Source organism: Typopeltis vanoorti, chromosome 12 (assembly GCF_054136105.1).
Source record: "Typopeltis vanoorti isolate ZY-2024b chromosome 12, IOZ_Tvanoo_1.0, whole genome shotgun sequence".
NCBI classification, from domain to species: Eukaryota; Metazoa; Arthropoda; class Arachnida; order Uropygi; family Thelyphonidae; genus Typopeltis; species Typopeltis vanoorti.
In genome coordinates, this window is record NC_143560.1 from 86,560,591 (window position 1) to 86,584,050 (window position 23,460).

The 23,460-nt window shown below is 35.3% G+C and overlaps 1 protein-coding gene across 1 annotated transcript in view; it reads right to left on the bottom strand.

Moving 5' to 3' along the window:
* LOC150100963 (guided entry of tail-anchored proteins factor 1-like) overlaps positions 1 to 23,460 on the bottom strand; it is a 93,943-nt gene that overhangs the window by 14,452 nt on the left and 56,031 nt on the right. The window contains exon 4 of the mRNA XM_090401792.1: positions 8,170 to 8,284. Within this exon, the coding sequence (XP_090257918.1) occupies positions 8,170 to 8,284 (115 nt within the window). The remainder of the gene's footprint in view (positions 1 to 8,169; positions 8,285 to 23,460) is intronic.

Below are 23,460 nucleotides of genomic sequence, written 5' to 3' on the forward strand. Positions count from 1 at the left end.
CAGAAGAGTTATTCTTTCATATTCATTCTTTCTTTTTCCTGCAGCATATCAATAGAATTCTTGTGGGTTGTCTTTATCTTGCAGAGTCGGTTTCTTTTCGTACTCATACTTAAGTTTTCTGTACAACAGTTGTGACCTGCTGCTTATAATTTTCACAACAGACATCATTCTTTATGCACACGGTATTCCTTCCACATCATCCATTTCTTATGAATCTCTTGCTTAATAAGATTACACATTATTTGACTCCTATCCTATTTATTCCTCGAACTCTCAGGACACATTCTGCTATTGCATCATTTAAGTATTTTTTTAAATGCTTCCTATGCACTGCTGATATTCTTCCCATCCAGCAACCAATACCATTCCAATGAACTCAGTATACTTCTCAGTTGTCACAATTTCCTACTTTGTAGTTCAGCATGTAACCTTTTCTGAATGGGATATTCACAAACTTAGTCACTTTTCAAGTGAGTACCACATGATCACTGTCACCAACCAGAGACAGAATAGTTACATCTTTAACCAAAACAATAATCAAATCTGATGTTCTTTAACCTCAAGTTCCTTCTGTCACATGCTGCTTGAGGAAGTTGTCTGACAACAGCTCAATAAATTCAGTTTCATTCTTCTCATGAGATTCTAGTGCTACCCAATCAAAATTTGGATAATTAAAGTTTCCCATTATGATTAGTCTTTTTGCACCTATCATGTCTATTTGTGATGCATTTCTTCATCACTAGCAACTGATCTATCAGGTCTGTAATAACATCCCACTATATAATCGATCTTGTTAGATTCCACCTGACACTTGATGGCTTCAAATTCTCTGCCAAATGAAATACTGTTACTAGTACTACAATCATAGGTCTCAACACTAAATGGATTCAGGTCATCCGATATCATTAGCAGCATGTCCCCTCCTCTCCTATCCTGTCTATCCTTCCTAAAAATACTGTACCCTTTACACTCAATACCAGTTAGTATGATTCTGATGGCTACAATCTGTGTCAACAAACTTTAACACCTTTGCATTCGTGTATAGACATAATAATCTACCTGCATGTTCTTTTGTATACTTTTGTCTGCAGTCTGCATGGCACAGCTGGACAACTTGTAGATCTCTATTCTTCTCTATACATGTAGATATCTTTGTTCACATTTAATGGATCCAAATTGGATGGACAAAATCATTCTCTCCAAGTAATAATTTCCATGATAATGCCAACTCCCGTCATTGGTGCAAGTATATAACATTGTCACCATTCTTCCCATTCTAGTTTAGTTCCCCTGACTCTCTGTGTTAGGTCTCATACCAGTTATTAGTTTTTCAAGATTCCTGATACCAAATGCATTCACATGTAAGGAATAGCTTACATGTGAATGCATTTAATTAGGCACTGAGTCTGAGGGAAGATTAGGTTGGTTTATAGTTTATTTGGCACAAAAACTACAAAGGTCATACTGTGCCATACATCTTTGTACGTTGACTTACAACATTAGCATTTACAGAAAATTGCAAACAATATGTCTGTACAAGGATCTAGTTTCACAAAGCAGCATCTCTAGGTAAACAGAACTGCTGCAGAGGGCACAGCAACACACAAGGTCAGAGGTTATTACAGTAGTGCAAAAATAGTTAACAATATAAGTTAATACATAATATATGAAACACTAAGCCAAGGAATGCAGTATCTACATATATGTAAAATTATAATAGATGCCTTTATAGCAGTACAAAAATAGGCAAAACGGGATTATTATACAATATGCATGGATGAAAATTAAATTTAGCAATGCAGTAGAAACAGAATTTAGAATACATATAAACAGAATTACTAGAAAGTACACAAATAGGTAAGATGCACTACAGCACTACATGATTATTTGAAAAATAAAGTAGTAAATAAGATGCATACATAAACTGTATGTTAAGTGATGCAGTAGCTATATATAAACAAAATTACTGCAGAGGTTTCAGCAGTACATAAATAGATAACTATAGGTTAACATATGTATATACAAAACAAGTCAAGGAAAGCAGTGTCTACATCTAGTAAGATTACAACAAACATTATTATACTAATACTTAAAGAGTCAGAAAGGAATTATTATACAGCATTGATGCATAAAATTTAAGTTTAGCATTATGGTATTTACATATTAACAAAATTACTTATATATAAATATACAAGATCAAGGCACATGGTAATACATAATTAGTCAGATTTAACCTAATGAATAATATATATGTATAAAAGTTAAGTTAAGCAAAAAAAAAAGTATTTACATATAAACAAATTTATGGTCCAAGATATTTGTACAAATTAATTCTTTCTAAAAAATTAAAAACATCATGCAATTTGCCTGAGTCTGCTAGCATTTCCCTGAGTGTATATGGCTTGGTTAGATAGGTGAAAATTTTATTCCTCTCTCGTGTAAATTTTTGACAATCTACCAGAATATGATGAATAGTGAGATGTGTATTGCATTTTTCACATATAGGAGGGTCATCAGCTCTCAGTAAATGAGAATGTGCAAGGTGACTGTGACCTATGCGGAGCCTAGCAAGGACAACCTCCTCCCTTCTCTTTGTACGTTGACTACAATGCCAGTGTTTAATTCAGGTTTAATGTTATATAATTTGTTTGTTGATGTTTCTTGCCATGTTAACTCCCACTGAGCAATTAGCTTTGATCTTATAAGTTGTCTATAGTCTGTATATGGAACTGTCAAATAGTATGTGGAGAAGGTATGGGCTGATTTAGCAGCTGCATCTGCAGCTTCATTTCCTTTGATTCCGACGTGGCTGGGAATCCAGCAGAACTGAACATCAAAATTAAGGATTTTCATTTTGTGAAGTAGGTGTAGCACTTCATAAAGTACTGGATGAGGATTATACACAGGAGAGGAGATAGCCTGTAAAGAGCTCAATGAGTCTGTATAAATTATACACTTTTGGTAGCAGTTTTCTTTTATATGCACAAGTGCAAGCTGAATGCCATGTAACTTTGTTGTATAATTACTGCAGCCTGGTGGGATCTGATTTGAGATGATAATAATAATGTCAAGAAAAACAGTAGCACAGCCAACAGATGTGTTAGTTCTTGAACCATCGGTATAGATGGGTAAGAAATCAGCGTGTGCTGCTCTGTATGAATTCAACAATTACAGGTAAATGGATGATGGAGTATAAGATTTCTGTAGCTGACAAAGTGAGAGGTTGCAGGATGGTGTGCAAACATGCCATGGAGGAATGCTGTTATGTTTAGTGTTGTCAACATTTATACTAACAGCTTGCACAGTTTCTTTAATACGCATACCAAAAGGATGTATAGCAGTTTGATGTGTGTGATATTGAGCTTCCCAATGCAGAGAGAAGATACTATTCCATGTAGGTGATCTGGAGAGATTTTATTTTTAGGGCATAATTAAGAAACAACTGTTTCTGTCGAAGTGATAGAGCCGGTTCATTTGCTCTACATAGAAACTTGTAGTCGGTGAGGTGCGAAAGGCACCAGTAGTTATCCGTATACCCTGATGATGGATGGAATCCAACTATTGTAGGTAACTCTGTCTTGCCGAACCATAGACTTGGGACCCATGATCCAGCTCATATATCTTTGAACGTATAAGTGCACGATAAAGATGGAGCAATGAGACTCGATCAGCACCCTACCCAGTAGAGGATAGAGTGCGAAGGAGGTTCAAAGTTCTTTTGCACTTTTCTCTTAGTTCATGAATGTGTGCTAGAAATGTGAGTTTTCTGTCAAAAATGAGTCCCAAGAACTTGGTTTCTGTAGTTACTGGAATAATAGTAGGTCCTATTCTTAGTTCAGGATCTGGGTGATGCATGCGTTTGCGACAGAAGTGTACACAGACACTTTATTCTGTTGAAAACCTAAACCCATTATTAAGAGACCACAGAGAGGGAAGATTAGATTTGTATCTTATACAAATCTAATCTTCCCACAAACTCACTCCACACATCCAAAAACTCCCAACCATTCCTTCTACACAGCCTATGCATCAAATCATTTGCCATCATAGCCCTTCTTCTTAATTCATTTTTATCATATCAAGGTAATATACTTACTACTTTCACTTTCTCACTCTTCACTGTCATCTCTTCCAACAACCCTTTCATGTCCTCTCTTATACTGAACTTATCACTAGTTAAGTCATTAGTACCGACTGCAATTATGATCTCATTTACTTTACTTTTTTGTTTTTGAATTACTTGTGTTATATCTTTAATTTTTGTTCATGGAAAACTTGAAGTTATAACCCACTCATCAACAGAATGCTTTATGATAGAATCACTATACCAAATAATGTCTTTTTTTTTTTTTTTTTAAAGCTACATTACTTACCTGATTTTTGCTAACTTTCCTGATTCCGTGCTTTGTTGTTTATTTTGCTGCTTAATTTTCTTTTCCTCCCTATGTTCATTCAAAAGCTTCTCGACTTACTGTAATTTCTGCATCATCTCTCTCTGATAATCTGCTTTAATTTTGCTATTTTGGAGGTTAATTCATTTTCAATAACTTCCTTAGTGGAGTAAGCCTTCTTGTTTTCGGCACCATTTTAAACTATATTTATTAGTGCAGTATCTTAATAAAAATATTTCCTACTTTATAGTAGGAAATATGAATTTGAGTAAAGTAGGAAATAGGAATTTGTTATAAAAATATGTTATAAAACATATTTTTATTATAATAAATACACTAAAAACAAGAAAATCTACACTAACATACTATAAAACACTAATTTTCTAAGGGAAAAACACGATAAAACAGACAAAAATCACAAATTTTACATGAGCTCTAAACTCACTAACCAATCACAATGTAGCCTCAAACCCAAATCTTATTTGGGTTCATCAATGGAGCTTGCTGTTACATTCACATAGAAAGTGAATTCAGTCATTAAAGTGTTTTGGATGCAAAGAAAATATACGGTATTCATATATCCTATGACTTAGGATATAAGGAAGAATTTAATTGATTCACATTGCTGTTAAACAGAAAGGTGCAGTTTGTATTAGTTTTCCTTCAGTGTGAATTCAATAGAATAATAATTCTGTAGGAAGGAGATAACCAATATTTAAGACGTTTTGTTCATAAAGGGTAATTGAAGGGAAGCAGTGTAAATAGTGTTTTTCATGCTGTTTGAATGGTGATCTGATGTATACTAATGATTGCATAGTTAAGCTATACTGATTTTATGTTGTATATATATTTGTGTTCTTTTTGTAAATTAAAGTTATATTTCTGTTAGTTATAAAGGTGTGTGAAAAATCCTAGGATACAATCTGTGTGCAAGTTTGATTTGTAGTTTAGTTTCAGATGTTTTCTTTTTATTTTGAAGTTAAGAGTTAAACCACTCAGTGATGAGGGAGCAATTTACTAATAGTGCAAATGACAGGATTACATGCACAAGAAAGTAAAAAAAAAAAATACACCCACAGTACAATGTTGGAATATAAGAGAGGAATGTTGTTATGAAGAGAGAAATTCACGGATTAAGTCTTTGATTATGTAAATTGTATTAAATAATGTTATGGAAGTTGCAAAAGGAAGCTGTGAGCAAGAGGGTGAGGAGTGGTTTCTTTGGATGGAGGGTGGTTGAAACCGTGAGTTCAAGGAGTGGTATGATAGACTTTATTTCCTAGAAAGGACCTCCCACGATGAGTCTTCTGACTCCATGGAGGCCTGAATAATAATTATTAGTAGTAGTAGTATTACATTACACCTCCAGGGAGTCAAAAGACTCATCAAGGGAGGTCACCCACTCTCCAACTCTGTCTCCACCACCCAAACCACCAACTACAGCGCACCTCATCATCTCCACTAACGGCATCTACTGCCCATAACCACCACTAGTATTTTCGCAGACAATAAATACATCCATGCCCATGGTGGGATTCGAACTCACAGCCTTTTGGCTGGAGACTTTGTTCAGATGTTTGTGAACTGTTCTGATTTGGTGTTGTTTCAGAAATGGGCTCAGTTTATCAGTTGTACCATTGATATAATAATACATGCTATATGTTTTCAACAAAATGGCATGTTTGTGAAAGAAGGAGGGGGGAATGCCCTAACCTATTTAATTAAGATTAAAATGCGTGTGTAGAGGCTTAAGTGCTGTGAGGACATCATGTTGGAGGCTTAATGGATTTTTTACAACACTCAAAAAGAATTAAAATAGACTTTAATACTTCCTATATTTCGTCCTAGTCACTAGGACATCTACGGGGATTACAAAAAAAAAAAAAAATTAATGTAACATAAGCACAAATAACAAACAATACTAAGCCCAACCACGTGGGTGACACTAAAGTCCTATCTAGGTAGAGCGCCCTCTGAGGGCAGTAGTAGGTGGCCTGGAATGTAAGGTGGGAACTCTGGTGATGAGTGTTTCCCAAATCTTCGGAAGCTTAATGCAACCATATTTATTGAGATTTGATTGGTTTTTGAGAGCTGCTGCTGCTGCTTCTAAGAAAAGTCTCTCTTTCTTGAATTTGCTGTGGTGGAGCATGGTGGTTTTCTTCCATGATACTTTGTGGGTGGTGTCCAAAACATGGTCAGCCAAGCCTGAATGGCCATAGTTGTGTTTGAAGATGTAAGACTTGTGTTCCTCTAGACGGATGGATGCTGATCTGCCTGTCTGTCCAAAGTACGCCAGCTTAGAGGAACAGGGTACTTTGTAAACTCCAGGCAGAGAGAGAGGAGGGAGCTGATCTTTCGTAGAATGGAAAAGGGTAGCCAGTCTGCGGTGGGGCTTATATGCTGTGTGTAGATTGTATTGTTTTAGTATCTTGGCTATTTTTTCAGATGTGCCATGGATGTAGGGTATGGTGATGGCATTTTTAAAATCTTGTTGACGAGAAGGAAGGGGAATGGGGGAGGAGTTGATTATTTTTTTGATACTGTGATCGCTGTAGCCATTGGAGATGAAAGTGCTGTGTATGTGGTTAAGCTCATCAGTGAGGGCGGTTTCACTGGAACAAAGATTGTGGGCTCTCCTGGTAAGAGTTTTAATAATGCCATATTGTTGAGAGGGGTGGTGGTGGGAGAGTTTGTGAATGTATCTGCCTGTGTGTGTGGGTTTTCTGTATACGGTGAAGGTAAGTGTATCATTAGGCAGGCGTGTGACTAAGGTGTCTAGGAAGGGTAAACAATTGTTCTTTTCCTTTTCCATAGTGAACTGGATTCTTGGATGTAGACTATTGAGATGACTGAGGAAGGAGTCTAACGTGTCTGGGCCATGCGGCCAAATAGAGAACACATCATCTACATATCTTAGCCAGATAGAAGGTTTGAGTGGGGCTGAGTCTATGGTTCGTTTTTCGAAATCTTCCATATAGAAATTGGCAAGGGGGGGTGAGAGGGGGGAACCCATGAACTTCGAGAAGCCTCGAAATCAGGCAAAAGGAGCACATTGGCTATGTCAAAAACAACAGACAGGACATTTCTGGCCTATCATCTCATTTCTCTACACCTAACCATGTCATCGAGTGGGACAAAAGCTGTTCCCCTTACATAGAGGAAGATTACCATTCAAGAATTTTCAAAGAAACAGCCACAGTCGCCCGTTCTACTGTCAACCTTAACAGAAATCAAGGCCTAATACTCCCAGAGATATGGAAAACCCTAATCAGAACCTTAAAAACGGAAGAAATTAACTTTAATACAAACTACAGAAAGTTCCTCAGCAACAGCTAGCTGATCTTGTACACGCGATACGTGTTTCACTCACGTTCGATACTATTTTATTTGTAATTATTCTAGTCAGTTTTTTACAGTTATTCTTGTCAGTTTGCAGTTACGCATAATTCTGAGATTGTTTAAACCTCTATGTAAGCCCTGAAGATGCCAACATATAAGTGTGGCGAAACTAGTTGGTTCAGTTAATAAAATTGATCAACACTTGATCGGTAAACCAAAAAATATTATTATTTACTAATTTATGATCAAGAAAATACTCTTCATGATGAATTCAATAATGTTGACTTGAGCTGACAAAACATCAGGTTTAAATACTTAATTTAGTTATTATATTAGTTAGTTCATTTCTTTCTCTATGCAGTTTATTTCCAAAATTTCAACATGAATCACTACAACTACAGAAATATGAATATGGAAATCTCATCATTCAAGTCCTTACCTGGAACTCCAGAACTAAGTGATAAAAGGGATCCTATAGGATATATCCATGATTCAGGTAATGTTACAACAGGCATACCACGGTAGTACCACATTATATAAAGAACTGTAAACAACTGGAATTATAATATTTAATATCAAAGTTCTAGACAAATTAATTGCAAATAGTTTACATTTATTTTATATACTGACATATTTAATGCAACACAATGCCACTTGGGTGGGATATAATTTATGTAATAGATCTTATTGTTTTAATGGCCATAAGCATTTAACAAGGTAAGCTGATATTCTTGCAACTTATGATTATAAAAGATAATCATATTTTAGATATCTGGAAAGGGTCAAAGCTGTATAACTGAGAGGAGACCTCCACATAGCCTTTAAAGGAATGCGGAGAACCGACCAGGGCATCTGACCTAATGTCCAATCCTCACCTTCTCGTGGTGAGGACTGGACATTATAATAATAATGTCCAATCAAATTGAAGGTGAATTGGAGGTGACAAATAATAATAATAATACCCAACAGATATTATTATTATTATTTGATACCTCCAGGGAGTCCAAAGATTCATCATGGGAGAGTGTGCCAACAGCATTGAACGACTGGTCCCCTACCAACTACTAACTGTGCTCAAACTTACTTAACTGAGCAGAGGTACTCTGCTCAGTTAAGTAAGAGTCAGTTAAGTAAGAGTTAAGAGTCAGTTAAGTAAGTAAGAGCAGAGGCTCTCTGCTACATTAGTAGCAGAGGCTCTACCAATTGACCAACCTTTGCCGGCAAGATAAACAATTATCGCCCAGAGGGTGGAATATACAGTATCTGCTTGGATACTGAACGAATGAGGATGGGCTGGCTGGGATTTAGCCGACCAAATTGTATTCTTATTGGTTAAACCAAAATAAAAAATGATGGCACAACATGACAAAATTTCATGCTGGCTGGGGTCAACTGGTTAAACAAGCCCCTGTTGTTTTCGCCAGGGAACCAGGGCGAACAGCGAAAAGTCAGCTACTGGAACAAATCTGAAAACACACCCCAACTCAACATCACCAGAGTTAAAGATCGGTACTATCAACATAAGAAGTCTGAATGGCAAAGAAATGGAGCCAGCTAAGGAATTAGAATAAGGAATAAGTACCAGATCAACATAATAGTGGTGACTGAAATAAAAAACTGGTGAGATCTTTCTGAGCAATATATACAAAATGTTATATTCAGGCAATGACAATCAAGAAAAAGAGGGAGTAGCCATAGTATTCAACACAAAATACGAGGCTAATCTTCTTGAATGGCAGTCGGTCTCAAGTAGAGTAATGTGGGCAAATATGAGAATGGGGAAACTGGACAATGAGACTTATTTGTGCCTATGGTCCCACAGAAGGTTCTACTAAGGTAGAAGTGGAGGAATTTTTTGAGGCTTTAGAAAAAGCAACTGACACAATGAAAAAGGAAAAGTTGGTCCTTGTTGGGGATCTAAATAGCAGAGTAGGAAATGATTGTGAGACATACAAAAATATTTTGGGAAAATTTGGAGAAAAGAGCAAAGGTAATAATAATAATTGCAAATATCTGTTGGATTTCAGCTCAGGACATGGACTGGTTATTACTAATACCATGCTCCAACATAAAAATGTGCACAAATTCACATGGAGAGAAGAGGCAAGGAATAAGAAAGTCTCATTGACTATGTTATTGTTGATAGTGATGTTTTCTCCCTGGTGCAGGACACCAGAGTGTACAGAGGATTTGAAATTGGAAGTGATCACTATTTAGTCTTGAGCAGGATAAAATTGAATTTCATATTGAAAAGAATAACATGTAAGAAAGTTTTAAAGTGAATAAAAGTTGAGCAGCTCTCAGATGTGAACTGTAGACTAAAATACAGATTATTGAAGAAAAAATGAAAGAGTTTGAGAACAGGAATCCAACCTTGGAGATTCAGTGGCAAGCCTTGAAGAAAGCGCTGACTGATTCAGCTAGAGAGGCATGTGTGACGTTGTCTGCAAGGATAGAAAAATTAGAACTCCATGGTGGACACAGGAAGTTAAAGAGGCAGTGAAGGAAAAAAAGAAGGCATATCAAAAGTTCCTGGCAAATAACTCAGCTTGTGCTCTTAGAGAATACAGAGACAAATGCAAGAATGCTAAACACTGTGTAAAACTAGCTAAACAAAAGTCATGGGAGGACTTTGGCAAGACTATAGAAAATAAATAACAAGAAGGTGGCAAAATATTCTGGAGGTTGTTAAAGAAGCTTAAGAAAGGAGGAAAGAGTGCTGTAAAAGGAGTTAGAGATGATAAAGGTGATATGAAAATGGAAGAAAAAGATATCCTTGAAGTATGGAGTAATTACTTTGAAAAACTGCTAAATGTGATGACAGTACAGTAGTAAAAATGCCTGACCAGGCATGCAGTCAAAAATACATATTTGATATTGTATTCCTGACTGCATGGAATACATACTTCAAGTAGAAAAAGCCATCAAAGGCTTAAAATGTGGAAAGGCAGCAGGAGTAGATGATATTCGACCAGAAATGCTGAAGTATGGTGGTATAAAAGTCTTACAGTGGCTGCACTACATAGTTCAGAAAGCCTGGACAGAGGGACGAATTCCCGATGATTGGAGTAGAGCTCTCATATTACCCATATATAAAAAGGGAAATAAAACTGAATGTGAGAATTACAGAGGTATTTCCTTACTAAGTGTTCCTGGCAAGATCTATGCAAGTATACTTGAGAAGCGATTGAGAAGAATTGTGGAAGAAAAGCTGGGTGAAGAACAAGCTGGATTCAGGCCAAATGGAGGCTGTCAGGATCAGATCTTCACTTCATGACAAATAGTCGAGAAAGCATGGGAATATAACAAAAATTTGTATTTAAGTTCTGTCGATTTGGAAAAGGCATATGACAAGGTGCGAAGAGAGAAGCTATTCAATACGCTACAGTTTTATGGTGTCAATGGGGCATTATATCAAGCAATACTTAGTCTTTATTTGAGTTGTAAGTCAGCAGTTAGAATTGAAGGAAGTACAGGAAGATGGTTTAATGTTAAGTCTGGTGTCAGACAAGGATGTACATTATCCCCTCTGTTATTCATTATCTATATGGATCACATTATGAAGGATAGTGATATTAAACATGATATCAAAATTGGAGATGTTAATGTCAGCTCTTTGCTTTATGCAGATGATGTTATATTTCTAAATAAATCCGCTAGAAGTCTGCAAGATTCTCTGACTAAATTGAATAACTGTCGTAATAGATATGGTATGAAGGTCAGCAATAAAAAGACAAAGACAATGAAAATAGGCAGAATCAGTGAAAATGTGAACTGTGTTGTGAATGGAGAACCTGTGGAACAAGTAAAACGTTTCAGCTACTTAGGCACGATTTTTACTGAAGATGGTAAATTCAATATAGAAATAGACAACAGAATCAGCAAAGCTGGTATGGTGGGAAGTCAGTTTGAATAAATTCATATGAAATAAGAGAGAAATTAGTCGGAACACTAAATTAGCTGTATACAAGACATTGTTCAAACCAGTTTTAACTTATGAATCTGAGAGCTGGGTCAGAAGTAAAACACTTGACCAAAGACTAGAGACCGCAGATATGAGAGTCCTGAGAAAGATTATAGGCGTGAACAGATGGCATCAATGGCAATATCATATTAAAAACGAGGATATTAGGAAAGAACTTGACATTGTCAGCATCCAGAAATGTGTTAGCAGAGCTAATCTCAGGTGGTATGGTCACTTAAACAGAATGGGTGAAGAAAGATTAGCAAAACAAGTGTTCTCTGCCAGGTTTGCAGCAAAACGACCCAGAGGAAGACCAAGATATAGGTGGATTGATATGGTACAAAGTGCCTTAGACGATAGAAATATAAGATCTGATAATGTTGGAGTCTTGACAAGTAACAGACTGATTTGGAGGAAAATTGTAGATAGGAAGTTAGTAATGATGTAATTTTTTTCATGTAGTACTATCATATCCTGCACCCCTTGAGGGTACATGGCAGGAATTTGATGATGATGGATTTATCACTTTTGAAAGTATTAAATTCTATGTGGATAAAAAAATCTATATGTATCTTCCTGGTTATCAGTACTTGTTTCTCATGCAGACAAGAATAAACACATCAGTTCTGCGTTTCAATTGTGCTGTTGCTAAACAATGTACTGATTTAAATTTGTGGTCAGGAGGAGTCAGACTGAGGTTAAAAGTAGAATGTTGGCACACAGTATGGTAAAAGAGTATAATAATTTTCCATAATTATTAAACCTGAGATATTGTCTGCCTTCAGTTTTACCAATGGAATCTTATGCAACTGCTTGAAAAGAAATCAACAGACACTACAATGTGAGAAACAAATAGCCATGGCACTCACCTTAATAAGATGTAGGACCTCCTTTGGCTGTGATGACTGCAACTATCCTATGGGACATCCTTCCACAAGCATACAGCAGTGATCAATGGGAATTTTGGACTATTCTTCCTGAATGCATGTAATGAGTTCTGGACTGTTGTGTAGCGGACGTCCCTCGACCTCAACCTGATGCTGCAGTTGATCTCACAGATGTTCAATAAGGTTGAGATCAGGGCTCTGTGGAGTCCAGTCAAGTGCAGTAATGTTCATGTCCACGCAGTTACAGCAGCATTCTCATGACATGGCACATTGTCCTGCTGAAAGATATAATGGTCGGTTCCATAGAAACGACACAAAGAGGGAAGCACTGCACTATCTAGAATGTTCAGATACCTCTCAGAATTTAATGTTCATGGCACCACAAAGAAGGTCACCAGGAAAAATAGGGCCATACCATCACACTGCCACCTCTGAATTTCATAGTTGGGGTTACACTCTGGTAGCAGATATTCACTGGGCATCCAGTACAACCATCCATCTGCTTGGTAGAGAGTGTAGCATGATTTGTTGCTCCATAATACAGCTTTTGAAGCTTCTATGTCCCACTGCACATGCTCTTTGTACAACTGAAGGCGATGCTGCATGTTGGGTTCAGGTAATGTGAGGCTTGCATATTGAGGTTCTACCATGGAAATCCATGTTGTAAGGTTCGGTTTTGATTGTTTTTGTGCAGATTCGTGTTTCAGTTGATGTCCAGAATTGCATTCAACGTGTCAGCTGATGAATGGTGGTTTTAACATATTATTGTGGCACTCTACTGTCACATTCGGTGAGTGTGGTGGTCATCCACTGCAGGTAGCACTTGTAGTTGACTCTGCACCTCCATCTCAGTATGACATTACTGATTTGTTGACCTGGGATGGTCCAATTTGTCAACAATTTGCTGAACAGATAAACCTGCAACATGGCATCCTATCCCAATGCCTCTTTCAAACTCTGTCAGTTCCCTTCTTGCAGCCTTTTCACCTGGACATAGTCGCACTGACTTGGAAGCATCACATTCCTCCAATTTATACCAGCTACAAACATGTGACTCATTTTTTCATGGCACTATGTACTTTGCTCATGGGGGAGTGTCCAATGACTTTTTTTTCCAAGCAATGTGTGTGTGTGTGTGTGTGGCAATTTACAGATGTACTGGATTTAGTAAACCCAGGAAAGAGGATCCTTGGAGAAAAACAGGTTCTTTAATTTTTTAGTGAGGAGGGGTTTTAGAGGTGGCATTAAAAGCTATACTTGTATAGCATTCTGTTTATTTTTTCTGATAGCCTTTTTAATGTATGGAATGTCTATGGTTTTATTGTAATCTATACTATTTTTAAGTGTAATCTTATGAAAAAGTCTGTTGGTGGTACTCCTACAGAGCTATTGTTTATAAAAGTATTGCTGATAATTTGCAATTCATTTTTAAGTGCTTTCTCGTTGAAGTAAACTGTTATTACTCTGTTTTTGATTTTAAAAATAAATAAACAGAATATTATACAAATGAAACTTTAATGTCACCTTTAAACTTTTATAAAATTAAAGAATTTACTCCCCCCCCAGTCTACCCTGGGATGTACCAGATGCAATGCCATGCAACTTTAATTTACAATGAAACAGAATACATGATATTCCCATCCAGAAGAAACACAAAACATGTCAAATTTAATAATCAATGAAAATTAGGCCTTTCTGATCATTCCCTGAGCACTTGACACAGAACTAAATGGAAAGACAAGTTCCATATGTAGTGTCTGGGGAATGATCAGAAAGTAGTATAATTTACTTTGTAACCATGTAAAAAACCTAAGTAGATCATATTAAACAATAAATCACATTCTTGTTTAATTTTTATTCAAGCATCAGCAAACAAAATTTGAACATAAAGTGGTTTCATGACTAGGCTACTTGTATACAGAGGCTGTTGGGCTTCACATCAGTTACTTCAGTACTCCATAACGTACAGCATACAGTCACCTCGCTTAACGATTAATTAATCCTTCAATTAATGCACGCTAAGTGAAATCTTGTTAATTATAATTCATCCATCAGTAGGAATTTGGGGGAAATAGGAACTTGATAATTGCATTATCAAGAATTCGCTGAATTCTTGATAATGCAATCGCCAGCTATTGCAAATTGCATTACAAGATGAAAAGGTCGAGAACAATTCAAACATCTTGACTTAATTTTTTTTGTAAAAAAGTAGCTCAATCAGATGTTTAGACATTAAATAAAAATTTAAGTGATTGATTTTTTATTAACTTTGATGATTTTATCCTCTAATATAGCGTAAATTTGGAAAAACAATTACAGTATAAGCTATATTAGAAGATAAAATCATCAAAGTTAATAAAAAATCAATTGCTTAAATTTTTATTTAATGTTTAAACATCTGATTGAGCTACTTTTTTTAGAAAAAAAATTAAGTCAAGATGTTTGAATTGTGCTCGACCTTTTCATCTTGTCATGCAATCAGAGATAGCTGGAGATTGCTTTATCAAGAATTCAGCAGACTTCAAAGCTTTCTTCCATATCAGAATCAGCATCAAACAAAATTTTCTTAGTATACTCAATGTGAATGAAAACTAGCTAAAGTTCTTTTGCAATTAGCTTCTTGGTCATAACATTCTCTTCTTGTTTGTACTTCTTATCTTCTTCTTCATATGCACAAGATCATTCTTGCTTAACTGTTCTGAATGGGAATCGAGCAAGTTTCTCACGTCTTCATTATCCAGTTCATTAAATCTAAGTTCTTTTCCAACTGTGCTGATTTCTTCAATAATGTTAGATCTTGGATTTTGCACACAATAAACTAACATAGGCTTGAGTTTAAAGCCTATGCATTGCCTCCTAATAAAAGCATAAAAATAAAAATACAAGACAATCTTTAGATACTATGTACCCTGGTTGAGATACTTCAGTTTTAGCTGAAAGTTTTTGTTGGCATGCACCTCCAAAAGAGACAGTTTCATCTCTTTTGGAAGTGTTGAATATTTGCCGATCATCATAATCACCCTCCTAAATTATCCTTTGCAATTCTTCAGGGTGATCTGCATGCTTAAAGAACCAGTAGCAACTTTCCTTGTTCTTTGCATTCTTTGCTCTTATTTAATATAGTCCAAACTGTAGACTCACTGTATCCCAGGTCTCACACAGTCATTGTATTACTAGTGCCGCTTTCATGTCTCTTAATAACTTCCAGCTTTTCCACTCGTTGCAGATAGGCCACAAAAAATTTCGTGTAACGCAAAATTTTGCATAACGAAAAAAATTGTGTTAACAGATTAATCACTCATTTAAAGCGAGAAATAGTATCATTTCACTCAATCGTGCTAACTGATTATTGCACATATCGAATTCGCATTAAGCAAGGTTTTCCTATACTTCCTTGCAGATGTGTATATACATATCCAATAGGAAGTGTGCTGTGCATAATAGGATACCGAGGTAAATGACCTGCATCCTGTTTCACTCATACAAGTAGCATAGTCATGAAGACCCTTCATGTGCAAATTTCATTTGTTTATATTTGAATAAGTATTAACTTCCCTACTGACTTTGACAAATTTTTACAACTACCAAAATGTGGATATGAAACATATGACAGAGTTAGAGAAACATGAATAAGAAGTGCTAGCCACCAGTTATCACCATTAAGAGGCATGATAATTTTTCATATTCGGGAGAATCCTTAACCAGATTAACTTGTTCATGGTTGCATCTCAAAGGCAGCACAAAATGCATGCTGCTTAGTAGCATATACTTGAAGATGATTGTTTTCATGAAATAATAAAAATTAATAAAATAATCGAAAAGTATTTATTAAAAAGTTTGCTGTTTCTTCTAAATTATGCCTGGTTTATTCATAAATCAAGTTAGAAATCACTTCACTAAACACTTATGTTTCTGCACAACTGATAATTATAACAATGCATAAGAACTTGGAGCTAAGTTCTCCCCATTTCCAAGATTTGCATGTTATGGATTCAAACAGTTATGAAACAAATTATATATTAGCCTAGCTTTCTGCATAACATGCAACTAAAACATCAATTATTATTGTGATTCTTATAATTATTTTTGGTGTTGTTTGCAAAAATAGCAAAAAACAAAAAAAATAATCTTCTGCACTTTAATTTTTTAAAAAGAAAAAAAAGAACATTGTAAATAACATTTGTTTCTGAAACAATCACTCAATGAAAAAGAAAATACCACATTTTTCTTCTTATTATTTGACATTTTCTTGCATTACAAAGAACTCACTGCACATTTGAAAACAAATACATTTACTACTATTTTACACTAAAAATGCATAAGTACATACTCCCCAAGTGATTCATTTTCAATTGTCTTGTGAAGTTTTGACAATCAATTATAATCTGAAATATTTGCAGGTTGAATAGGTAAGTAACCCTATCCATTTCATCAAAAAATTTGAACACCTATGTAACACATCTGGACTTATTTTTCTTTAAATTCAAATTATTCTTTCTTTCCTAGATAATTGTATCACTTAATTTATAATTTTTCACTAATAAAACTGAAGTTGTGATTATCATAAATTAAGAAATTATTGATATAAATACTGTATTAGTCAGTAAAGAAACATCAGTATTGCTCTGTAGGATTTGTACTAATCAATCAAATGAAAATGAAACAAGACATTGCTGAAGTATGCTGCACTACTGCTTGGATATTTAGTGAAATTTCGTAAAGTGTTCTTTCTTTTCTTTCTCAATAGCCTTACAAATCCATTACAAATGCTTGTGGATAAGCATTTGTAAAACTTTGAATAATTTCAGCAAACTGCTAAATATCTGATGAAAAAAGAAGGTAGTGGCTGATATAGATTGCAAAGAAACAGTGCGATATTAGAAAGACCTGCTTCAATAGACACAACAGTACTGCCTTATTTCTTTTGTTGAAATGATAACATGAAGTAATAGATTTCAAATAATCTGTGTGAAAACTTTCAAACCTGTAGAAAATTAGTAGTAATTATTTATAATTCAATTCCTGAATTATAGTTGAAATCGTAAGGTGTCAGTTATTAGATGGTGTATTTTTGCTCAATTCAGATCCAGTTCAAAAACTAAAGCATACTCTGCAAGTCGACCTAGAATTTATGGCTTACCAAAGTTGCACAAACTAGGATATCTTCTTCTTCTTTTTCTAATTACTGACTGAAAAGATAGCCCTATATGCAAAATTTTGAAGTGTCTTTCAAATCTCTCTCTCTCCCTTAACTGGACATTCCTTTTCTTATATTAAAAATACAAGTAACTTTATATCAAAATATAAAGATTTGAGACTTTACAGATTTACTAGTAAGCTTTGACAACTTCACTTTTTTATAAATGTTTCTCTGGCTGACACTATAATTTTTATCATCTAATTTTCTCATCAGATATTCTAAGACCTCTTCAAGTTTGTTATGAATTCTTGATATTTTAGCTGGAATGAAAAGCTTTATTAACAAAACTGAAGGTATCTCTCATCCTTGCTAACTTCTATTTAGACAACTGGAAGAAAAAAACTAATAATTAATCCAAAACCTTTGGCATGGCTTCACTATGTGGATGATATCATTGCTGTTTGGAAAAATTCATGTGAACAACTAGACGTCTTCTTACAAAAAAAATTAATAACCTTCATCACAGATTTTCAATTTCACTATGGAACTTGAATCAAATGGAACAATATCTTTCCACGACATTCTTATAAAAAGAGAACTGGATGGATCCTTATCAACATCTGTTTTTTGCAATCCTTCCTTTATGGGTCGATACATCCATTGGACTTTGGCTTACCATCCCTCACAAAAATATGGCCTCATTAAATGCCTTCTTTCCAGAGCTCATATTATGTTCTCCATCTGATCTACTTCAAAAATAAATTTCTACAATTAAAGAAACTGCCATTCTCCACAATTACAACCCCAAAACAGAGGTGATTATCAATCATCCCCCCCCCCCCCCGACATATATTAAAAGCTTTTCAGAGCACATTTCTCATACCTTAAAGAAGTTTAATATTTCCACAACTTTCAAGCCTATAAATTCAATTAGCTCTATGATACCATCTCCAAAAGATAAAATTCCATCGCTACTGCTATCTGGAGTCTATTCAGTCCCATTCAACTGCAAGTTATTCTACTTTGGGCAAACAGGCTGATCTGTTTCTATAAGCCCTTCCTGAACATCAGTCCTACATCACCTCCGTGAAAAGGAACAAATCTGGTCCACCAGAACATGGGATTACTAATACTATCTACATATTTGGAATGATGTCAAATTACTACATAGATGTTTTCATAAGTATGAGTGTCTCTTTAAAGAGGTTCTGAAGTACTTCTGCATCACCCAAATCTTAACCTTAATGATGGAATCTCTATGCCAAAAATCTAGAAAATTATTAATTATTAAGAACTATACTGTTTAATGGAACGTGGAATGTTAGAAGTATGAACCAAGGTAAGCTGGAAATAGAGCACAAGAAGCTGGGAATATATTGGGAATAAGTGAACTTAGATGGGAGGAATGGGCCATTTTCAGTCAGGGGACTGTATGGTGTATTACTCAGGACATGAGACAAGTCGAAAAAATGGAGTATCTTTCTTACTCAGGAAAAAGATGGCTAGGTTGTATTAGGTTATAATCCAGTGAGTGACGGAATCATTTCTCTCAGAGTGAGTGGACATCCAATGAATATGACCATCATTCAGGTTTATGTACCCACTACAGAGGCACCAGAAGAAGACATTGAAGAATTTTATGGCAAGTTACAAGAAGTGACAGATGCAACACCAAAGCAAGATTTATGGCTACTTATAGAGATTGGAATGCAAAAGTGGGAGAAACTGAGGAACAAGGAATATCAGGTCGTTTTCGTTAGGTATTCATAACACTGCAGGAAAGAGACTAGTTGAGTTTGTGCAGAGAATTCTTTGTTTGTTGCTAACACCTGCTTTAAACAGCACAAAAGATTGTACACATGGATATCACCTGATGGACAATACAGAGATCAAATTGACTATATACTTGGACAAAGAAGATGGAGCAGTGCAATTCAATCTGTCTAAACTTTTCCAGGTGCAGACTGTGGAACAGACTGTGAGTTATTAGTGGTTACGATACATGTGAAATTACGGAAACTGAAAACAACACAAATGTTGATCAGATATGATCTTGAAAACATACCAGCTGAATATAATATCAGTATACAGAACAGATTCAGCACACTCAATTTGTGTGAAAGAGAACCAGATGAACTATGGGAAGAGATCAAAGATATAATTGAAACAGAAGCAAAGAAGAATATTCCAACAATTTGTAAGAAGTTTAAATGGCCATCAGAAGATGCCATCAAAACTGCTCAGGAAAGAAAGAAAATGAAGGCCACAGGAAATTTGCAGGAAGTACGGCATTTGAATGCAGAGTTTCAATGACAAGCCAGAAGAGACAAGGAAAAATACTTTAACCAGGAATGCCAACAATTAAAAGACCAAAACAAGAAAGGAAAAACAAGAGGTCTTTTCAAAAAGATCAGAGAACTAACAGCGAAGTTTAGTGCCAATGTGGCAATATTGAAAAGTAAACACAAAGTATATCTTACAGAAGCTGCAGACATCAAAGAAAGATAGAAAGAGTATAGAAGCCCTTTACAGAAAGGACCACAAAATTACTGAGAAATACGAAGAGCAGGATTATACACAGGAGCCAGTACTACTGGACAGTGAAGTGAGGTGGGCACTGCAACAGCTATCCAGTAAGAAAGCATCAGGAGGAGATGGAATACCTATTGAGCTGCTCAAAGCCCTGGAAGAAGAGGCAGCTAAAATTTTAACAGCTCTATGCCAGCGAATTTGGATCACAACTACATGGCCTAGGGAATGGAAAAAATCAGTTTTTTTCTTCCTTTTTTTTTTCTTGCATTGCCTTTCTCCATTTATTGAAAAAAGGCGATACAAGAGAGTGCAAAAATTACAGAACTGTAGCACTGATTTCTCATGCAGAGGAACAAGAGATCAAATTGCCAATGTGAGATGGATAATAGAAAAAGCACAGGAATATCAAAGGAATGTCTACCTTTGTTTCCTTGACTATAACAAGGCTTTTGACTCTGTAGATCATGTGAAACGGTGGAATGTGTTAAGAACAATGGGAGCACCAAAGCATTTCATTATCCTTCTGAGGAACCTTTATTATGAACAAGAAGCTACTGTCCGAACAGATCCTGAGTATTTCACAATAGGTAAAGGGGGTGTAACAAGGATATATTTTATCTCCATACCTGTTTAACTTGTACAGCAAATACATTTTAAGAATGGCAGGACTGGAGGAGTCTTCAGTTGGAATTAATATTGGTGGAAGAAATATTAATAATTTGAGATATGCAGATGATACCACCTTGCTAGCAGAATGCAATGATTTGGAGGAACTTATTATGAAAGTTAAAGAAGAAAGTGCTAAATATGGGCTTAAACTTAACCTCTAAAAAGACAAAAGTTATGGCAACATGTGAACTTAATGATTTTGAAGTAGATGGGAAGTAGATGGAAGCAGGTAACAATTTTGTGCTTCCAGGATCCCGAATTGATAAAGATGGTTATTGCACTGAAGAAGTTAGAAGATTATTACTCAGAAAGAAAGCAATGAAATTTAAGCAAGATCTTTAAAGATATTATCCTCGCAACAAAAATCAGAATTGTGAAAGCAATGGTATTCCCTGTGGTACTTTATGGATGTTAAAATTGGACCCTGAGAAAAAGTGAAAGAAGGAAGATAGATGCATTTGAATTATGGGTTTGGAGATGCTTACTTAGAATACCATGGACAACAAAGCAAACCAATAAATCAGTGATGGACAGAATAAAGACAGATTGCTCACTCGAAGCTACGATCATCAAGCAAAAATTGTCATACTTCGGACATATTATGCGAGCAAATGACAGCCTGGAGAAGATAATGATGCTTGCTAAAGTTGATGGAAGCAGGAGAAGAGGAAGACCAAGATTAGGTGGTTGAATGAATGGAATTAAAGAAGCAACTGGAATGTGTTTGAAAATTCTGAAAGATATGGCCAGGGACAGATCTGAATGGAGAATGTATGTTCATAGAATCATAAGGAGTTGAAAACGATTCGATGGAACATAACAACAATACTGTTTAATTAAAGAAGTTTTTATCATATGTACACATATGCTGCATTTCTTAATCACATGCACACACATATCAACTGATCCTAATAGCACTGGTTTTTACCTGACTGTCTTGCAACTGCATATAAGGAGAGATTCCATTCTCCACATACCCTCATTGTTGTTTAATTTTTTAATTTCCAACTGGTAACTTATACAGAATGATGGCCTAAAAATCTCAAGAATGTTAATGGCACACACTCCAATCATATAACTTCTGTTTCAAACTTATCAACATAGAAATGCAGATCTACAACAATTCTCTACTAAAGGACTTCAGGCAGAAATCTGATAAGTCCTTATTTCAAATATTGATTAGGCCACCACTAATGCTGTTAATTTACCAGTATTTTTAATTACAGGATAATATGACTAAAACTAATCTCTAACCACATAAACAATTCTAGCTTTGATGCATTGTTTTTCCTTTACCAGAGATCAGGCTAGTTAAGTCAACAACTGACCAAATTAGTGGTAGTTCTGTCACGAATGACCTTAACATATAGGTTTGAAATGAGTAATTTTCTTAACATACATTTAATTAAAGTTATTATTCTAACATTGTAGGAGTTCTCCATAATTTTACTGCAATAAATACTACCAATATGTAACAATGAAAGAAAAAGTGCAGAATGTAGGAAGTTTTACCAATGAGTTACAAAGTATATTATACTTTACAAGAAATTATATTGCTGTTTTAATCCTTTACCCAAGCATAAACAAAAACAGTTTGCAAGTGCTTAAGTATCCTCATGACTACTATGCTACTGCCATACAAAGGCTATAAAGGATTAAAAGAAATTATATTCTTGTTTTAATCTTTTACGCAAGCATAAGCAAATAAGGTTCTTATCAAGTATAATATACTCTATGACCCAGCAGTAAACTTTCTACAACCATCTCTCATCTGGAATATTTAATAATATGGTCACCAACATTTTATTACAGCAATCCCTCGATTAGTGTGCCTAATGCGCTCTTTAAAACAGGCACATTAATCGTAAACGCACTAATCGAATACAATAACCTATGGGAAAAAGTATAATTCGTTCCTCAAATTTCTTTCTTGAACCTTAATTTTTTTATAAAATAATTAAGGTATGTCTCAGGGCCTAGTTAAAGGAAAACCATGAAGCTGAAAGACAATAAAACATATTCAGAATATAAATTTTATTACTCTACTTCTTAACAAAGAATTGAGCTAACGTAGTTTGGTAGGCATTTTGTTTCTTTTTTTCATACAACTGACAGTATGGCCCTATTTCCTCTTCTACTCTTCTGCAAATTTTACTGCTTCTCTCTTCATCAGGGTCAGCCTTTAAGCATTGCTGCTTAAAAACTTCGATTGTACAAAAAATATTTTCAAATTGTTTCTGTGAAATCTCTTTTGGCTGACTATCAGTGGTTAAATTTTCTTCATATTCTTCGGGATCTTCCCACCGTGCATCTAAATTTAGCAGGTTCGGAATCACTCAATTCTTCAGAATGAGATTTAATTTACTCTTGGACATTATCATTGAAGGGGTGAAAGAAATGAAGGACATACGAAATGGTCGCCAATATGCGAAATCATGTGCTTTATAGATAAAATTTTCCAACTGTTATACAAACAAAATAGTTACCACTTTAAAAATTACAATGATCACAAAAGAGAAGTTAATTTTCCGACATGTA